This window comes from Alosa pseudoharengus, unplaced genomic scaffold (assembly GCF_046254945.1).
Source record: "Alosa pseudoharengus isolate Yale_2024_CS ecotype anadromous, Long Island Sound unplaced genomic scaffold, YU_APseudo_1.1 YU_APseudo_1.1_scf_9, whole genome shotgun sequence".
NCBI lineage: Eukaryota > Metazoa > Chordata > Actinopteri > Clupeiformes > Clupeidae > Alosa > Alosa pseudoharengus.
The window spans coordinates 22935346-22942845 of NW_027468881.1; the positions used below are offsets into that span (position 1 = coordinate 22935346).

At 48.3% G+C, this 7500-nt stretch overlaps 1 protein-coding gene across 11 annotated transcripts in view; it reads right to left on the reverse strand.

Moving 5' to 3' along the window:
- Positions 1–7500, reverse strand: part of anks1aa (ankyrin repeat and sterile alpha motif domain containing 1Aa) — a 106701-nt gene that overhangs the window by 71971 nt on the left and 27230 nt on the right. For all 11 annotated transcript variants that reach the window (XM_076275884.1, XM_076275891.1, XM_076275890.1 and 8 more), the window contains one exon: positions 2168–2464. In XM_076275884.1, coding sequence (XP_076131999.1) covers positions 2168–2464 — 297 coding nt within the window. The remainder of the gene's footprint in view (positions 1–2167; positions 2465–7500) is intronic.

Here is a 7500-nt window from a genome sequence, read left to right on the forward strand (position 1 = left end):
CATTTTGTCCATTGTGCATTTGGAAATCTCCATTATAACTGAAATCTCCATCATGCACCATTTTGTCATAAAGCTCTGACCCTCTAGTAGGTTTGGTGGCCTGATTGACCACCTGCAAGTCTATTCCAGTATCTTATGTTTTTATTTGCGAGTCTGCTTACTTGGTTAACTGGCTAATTTTCTTCAGTCACTCCTGACCAAGATGACTTAAATGTAAAATGTAAAATGTAATGTCAATCAGGTTTATAGGCCAAGTACTTGCGTATACAAGGAATTTGGTCTCTGCATTTATCCCATCCATGAATTAGTGAGACACACAGAGCACACAGTGAACACACAGTGAGTTGAAGCACACAGTGAACACACAGTGAGTTGAAGCACACAATGAGCACACAGTGAGGTGAGGCACACACTAATCTGAAGCAGTGAGCTGCCTTGCAATAGTGGCGCTCGGGGACCAGTGAAGGTGCCTTGCTCAAGCCGTGTCTGTGGGCATGGGTGAGCAGTGCTCAACCACTTCCCCCGCCCACATTTTTCCTACTGGTCAGGGATCGAACCGGCAACCCTTCCAAGCCCGAAGCCCTAACGAGTAGGCTACGGCTGCCAGCAACCAGCATCTTCCCAGCAGACTGTGTCCTCTACCTCTACCTTTCTTACACTGTCAATCTACTCGCTTACATTCGCCCACCTACCCTTCTCTGTCTAATATCATCTTCTCTGAAGCTCCACATCAACACCTTTTGCCTGCAGTGCTTCCTAATATTTGTGTCTGATCAGCCTGATCTGCTGGTCTGACTACCAGACATGTCTGATATGTCTCTCTCGCTGTCTCCTTTCTGTCTGACAACCTAATCTCATCAAGCTGTGCCCGGGGCAAAAGGGAGAAAGCAAACCTAGAACTTCAGAACAACAACCTCGTGCCAACCCCAGTGCCAAAGAGACAGACTAGTTGGCACAGCAGACAAAGCGCATGTTCAACGGAAGAGATGGCCCCTCCTTTCAACAACATCTGCCGAAAACTTTAACCCAGCTACCCATCTTTGATGTTGTGGTGAGCATAAAAAATAGTCGTGGGGCAACAGAGGGGCAGTCGTGGCCTATTGGTTAGGGCTTCGGGCTTGGAACCAGAGGGTTGCCAGTTCGATCCCCAACCAGTGGGAACGGCTGAAGTGCCCTTGAGCAAGGCACCTAACCCCTCACTGCTCCCCGAGCGCCGCTGTTGCAAGGCAGCTCACTGCTCCGGGTTACTGTGTGCTTCACCTCACTGTGTTCACTGTGTGCTCTGTGTGTTCACTAATTCACGGATGCGATGAATGTAGAAACCAAATTCCTTGCATACGCAAGTATGCTTGGCCTAGAAACCTGATTTACAAATGTACTAATTTACAAACTATGGTCAGGACTCAGTAACACTTTCTGTCAGCCTACCAATACATTTATCGGCTTGTCTGTTTATCTGCATGGGTCTCAGGTCGGTTTGTCTTTCTGTCTGTCTGTGACCCATTGTGATCAAGCAGTCTGTCTCATATTAGAAAGCTAGATAACGCATCGGGCTTCAGAACGTACGGAAATAGCGCCGCCATCAATGATCACTGGAGGCCAATGGAGAAAGAGGCACCTGTGACCCATTCTGATCGAGTTGTCGGTCTACCTGTAATCCATACTCTTCCTCCGCCCTTCTTTCATCCCATCCAAGTGACTTCGTAGTTGAGGCTCACATCTACACCAATCAACACCTGGTATAGCTGTGGGCATGACTTAGCTTTTAGCTACCAATCAACACCTGTCTTTCTCTTTGCCTGTATGTCTGCATAAGTCTGTCTGATTGGCTGTGTGATGCGATGATGCGATGTGATGTGACCCTTCCTTCCCTCCACGTAACGGACCCACCTGGTAGTTGACGTCCATGCCAGCGTCCTGCAGCACCAAGCTACATCTAACAGCACTAGAGCTTTTAGCTACTATTCTCTCTGATAGATTGTCAACACTTCTTTCTGTATGTCTGTCTGTGTACCTCTGTTTATCTGGCTGTCTGTTTGACTACCACCCAATCTGAACGGCCAAACCAAACATCGAAACCCTTCCCCCCTTCCTTCCCTCCTTCCTTCTTCCCTCCTTCCTTCTTTCCTCCCCTCCCTCCCTCCCTCCCTCCGTGTGATGGACTCACCTGGTAGTGGATGTCCATGCCGGCGTCCAGCAACACCTCCACCACAGGCAGGTGTCCATTGCGCGAGGCCAGGTGCAGCGGCGTGTGCTTCTTGGTGTTGCAGCTGAGCAGGTTGGGGTGTGCGCTGAGCAGCAGCCGCACCACCTCCAGACGCCCGTACAGCGCCGCCAGGTCCAGCGGCGTCTCGAACTTGTTGTTGCGCATGGTCGGGTCGGTCAGTTCCTCCAGCAGGAGCCGCACCACCTCCGAGTGGCCGTACTGCGCCGCGCAGTGCAGCGGCGTCTCGTTGTCGTTGTTCTGCACAGGGAGGAGCGAGGGAGGAAGAGAGATGGACATGGAGGGGGGAGGGAGGGAGGAAAGGAATATGGACAGAAGAGGAGAAGAGGGAGAATGGGAAGAATAAGTCAAACAGCAAGAAAGTAAACAAGCAAGACAACGAGAAAGCAAGTGCAATAGCAAAATAGAGAGCGAGAGAGAGAGAGAGAGAGAGACGATGCATAAAATGAGAGAGGCATAGGAAAGAAAGACAGAGACAAGAAAGAAAGAAAGAAAGAAAGAGCCAGAGAAAGACATGAGAGGGGAGGGTAAAGTGGAAAAGGTGAGATGTACAGCACACTGGAACAAAAGGTCTCTGGTTACCTTCAGCTCTCAGTAAGGGGCTCTTACATTGACATCAATATTCACACGCTCACACGCACACACACACACACACACACACACACACACACACACACACACACACACACACAAACAAACACACACACACACAATCGGTCTTATGTCCTAGACTAGTGTTATTACCAGGTAAGCTGAGAGGCTTCGGAGGCAGCCAGCTATTTAAATGCCTTTCAGACTGACTCAGAGCATCAGGTGCTGTGCTATGCTGTACTGTACAGGGAGGTGAAATCTCTAAGCAGGCCAGGAATGCTGGCTGCCAGGGAACTTGAGGGTAGGGCAGAGGGCACCGCAGAGGAGGAATTTGGACACACTTATGAAAAGTCATCTTTCAAAAATGTTAAGTCCATTTGGGTTCAGTACACTGCCCTTTCCAGACTCAGGCTGCAATAAAAAAAAAAAACGGCAGAGTCTAAAATTGGTCATTTGACACATACAAATGGGGACGAAGCCAAAGCAGCTTTGCAGCAGTTTAGCACATCTGTGGTTGCAAAATCACTTCCTTTTAGTGGGACATTAGTGAAGCAGTTTAACACTCACATGTTATGATAACCATAGATTATGACTGAAGTAATGTCAGCATTGCATTAACATGGTGCTCCACTGAGGAAAGGAATCACGAAGCTGCCTCACCCCACACATCCCATAATGAGACAGTAGCGTCATGCAGTGAGTCGTGGTAGTTGTAGCGAGACGAGTGCAGTGAGAGAACAAATACAGCGAGCTTCAAAGCATATAGCTCAACACACACACACACACACACACACACACACACACACAGAGAGATAAGCTTGACGCTGTGCTATGGATCAAACGCATTATCTGCCCAAATCCAGTGAGGCAAAGGGACACAATCACGGTCCCATCCCGAGCGTGGCCACTCCTGACATTTTACGCCTAAATATCAGACAATACCATGCCACGGTCTTGTACAGGAGGTGGCAGTCCCTGCCAAATCCAGCAGATGGCAGACTTTAAAGCTTTCTTATTGACAGAGGGAGCAAGTGAACACCAAAATGCATAGTGCATGACCTGGTGTACTGTATGACATAAGAGTTTCACAATAGCAGCATCAGATGAAGATGGGGGTAGAGTTCTCTACAGTAAGCTATCAAATCTGCTGGTTTGGCATTGCACATTAAACCCAGTACTATCTCCTCCTCCATTCCTCCTCCATTCTTTGTTGCTTCACTGTTGAATGCACAACTTGTACAAGCAGGCTAGCCACACACCACACATCACTCCCTAAAGGTCTAGTGGAATCTTACCATGCTAACTACACTACACGCTAACTGCATGATTGACAGGTGGGGAAAGAGACCGCAGCAGAAGGCAGGGGGGAGGGGGGCTGTTGGTGCCCACCTCAGCACTGGGCAGATGACAAGTGCAGGCTGGTATAGTGCCCAGAGCCTGGGCTCCCTTGGGCAGCAAACATCTGGCAGCAGAGGAGCCTAATGCTGGGCCATGATAAGCCCCCTGCCTCCTACCTGCAGGGAAGGCCACTAGATCCTTTTAGTAGTCCAGCCTCATGCTGTGTGTGTGTGTGTGTGTGTGTGTGTGTGTGTGTGTGTGTGTGTGTGTGTGTGTTACGTTTGTTCATCATTGTTGTTCTTTAATCATGCGTCCCATGCGTTATTTTGGGAGATTTTGAATATGGGTGTGTGTCTGCACGCACAAGTGCTCTTTTGCCTTGATGTTTGTGTGGTTGTGTGTGCGTGTGCGTGTGTGTGTGTGCATATATTTTTTTAAACTATGTGTCCACCCACTCCTTTGAGAGAGATTGTGTATGTTAGTGTAACCCTACTCCAACTGGGCAGGTGATGGGCTACCCCCCCCCCCCCACACACACACACACACAAACACCACACACACAAGGAGGAGGAAAAGGAGCAACAGCAGCCTACACTGAGCAAACAGGTCACAGCTTGAGCCAGCAGAAAGAAAGGCTGAGAGAGAAGCTAAAGAAAGAAAGAAAAAAAAAACACTCTGAGGGAAAACAAAAAAGCACCTGCCTTTCTGGACGGGCAGGGAAAGAAAAAAGGGAAAAAAATGGCTGGGAATGTCAGTACTGCCCAGGGCTGGAGTGGCTAACAGCCAGGGAAAGGAATGACTGGTTTGGAAATGACAAATAAAAGCAAGATTGGATGGCATCCATTTTGTTTACTACTTTTTTGATGACTCATTTCAAGAGGAAATTAAAGGGAGCCATTCTCCTCCCCCCTCTTCTATTATTTGGAACGCCTTTTCAAATTTCAGTTGCCAAACCAAATAGCAAAGGCAGAGTGAGTACAATGGATCCACTAAGAGAGCTCAGAAAAGCAGCGCACAAAAGGAGCATGGGATCTCAGATCTGCCGCAAGCTGTTGACAGTTTTTTTTTTGGTTGAGCAACTCTTTCTCCCTCTCGTGTGTGTGTGTTTGTGGAATGGAAATCTCCTTAAACACAAACACACACACACACACACACACACACACACTACAGATGGCCCACCAAAGTGAACGCACCAGGTCAGATTTACACTGCGCTGCCACCAGCAGTGCGGTCACAGCCTCCACTGATGACTTAGAGCTGGACCTTAAGCCTCTTTTTAGAATAGCATTAGTATAGTATTTATCTTTACATCTTTACAACTGATGACAAACCTCATCTCATTCACACACTCACATTTAGCTACACAGGAACACCATAATTTCCATGCAACAATGTCTGACTAATGTTAATGACAATGTCTGACTGACGAAACTGGACAGTTCTAGTAGGAGTAAGGGGTATGACCTTTCAACACAGTGGGGCTATGAACCACTTTGCAGTAAATCGCTCTGGTCATCAGATCAGTAGGATTACTTCATTAACCCAAGTTCCTCTTCTGAATCACACATTCTTGCTCAACACCAATGAAAATCTGGCATGATCCATAAAGCAAGAGGCCCATAAAACACACAATGATAGCAACCTCATAGCAGTGCTTTATAAACTAGCCGAAGAGATAACTACTGGTAGGCTACATCAGCTCACAGCAATGCAGCATCCTAGAGGTACAGTATCACACAGAGAAGTGAAAAAGGAGATCACTCCCGACAGCATCACACACACACACACACACAAAACAGCCATGGCTCCAGCCTTCACCACAGTCTTTGCTTAACTCTACATGATAACATTAGTTGGGGATGGAAGCTCAGAGTGAGTGAGTGTGCGAGTAAGAGAGAGAGAGAGAGACAGAGTGTGAGTGAATGAAAGAGAGAAAGTGTGTGTGTGTGAGAGAGGGAGAGTGTGAGTGAGAGAGATAGAGAGAGAGAGAGAGAGAGAGAGTGTGAGTGAGTGAGAGAGAGTGTGTGTGTATGTGTGTGAGAGAGAGACAGTGAGTGAGTGAGTGACAGTGAGTGAGTGAGAGAGAGAAGACAATCGAGCGATAAAAAATAGACTTGGAGGAAAGCAAACTTAAAGCACGGAAGATTGATTAAAAGAAAAATAATCAAAAGAGAAGAGAAATGGATGGAAGCACGAGGCCAGACAGAAGAATGACTCATCCCAGCGTCCACTCAGCTCAGCTCAGCTCAGCTCATCACTCCCAGAGCTGCTCAGTCACACACACAGAACCTCCTGCCCACAACTGACACGGACGCTAGTTTCGCTCTCACTCACACAGACACTTCTGCGAGAAGCAGCACATATAATCGATCCCGAAGAGACAGGCTATGACTTAAATGCACTCCCATCTACCACAGGGGAGCTTCCGAAAGCAGCCATTACATACTGTAAACTACCGCTAAATCATCTAAATATTTACATTCGGTTGCTGCTTATGTCCTGAGTGACTTACAGCAAAAGTATGTGCACCTGGGTCCCTCAGTCCAGCTGTCACCACAGACCAGTCATAGTTGTCATCAGTAATTGGCAAGGTATGCAGTGTGTGTTTTATACGTTCTTATTCTGTCATTACGTCCTGTAATGTACCAGGAGATAGCGTCGGACTGGACTATCGGTGATATGGAGCTCACAGCGCGGCGGTAAGTAGCTTTCTGCTCGACTCCGCTCCCGTAAACTCGGCTCGCGGTGAGCACAGAGCCCTGGGTGAGTCAGATAGTAGACAGCATAATGCTCAGCCACTTCCATATTAATGTTGTAATGTGCAATTCTACTCGGTGCACGTTTCCAGAATGTTCTGCAGAGGTGAACGATGATAACAAAAGCAGGCCGGGGGAGCTGCGATGCATATACACACACACGCACGCGTGCATGACTGTAACACGGTGTGACCACTGGCATGTGACGTACTGGAGGAAGGGGGCTGTGTGTGTGTGTTGGGGGGTGGTTACGTCACATTGTGCCCTTTGGGGAGGGGGAGGGAAGAAAAAGGAGGGCTGGTGGGGATGGCAGATGCTCCGGCAGGATTTGCCACAGGAGATTCAAAGGGGGCCCCCCCCCCCCCCCCACACACACACACACACACACACACACACACACACACACACACACACACACACACACACACACACACACACACACACACACACACACACACACACACACACACACACACACACACACACACACACACACACACACACACACACACACACACACACACACACACACACACACACACACACACACACACACACACACACACACACACACACACACACACACACACA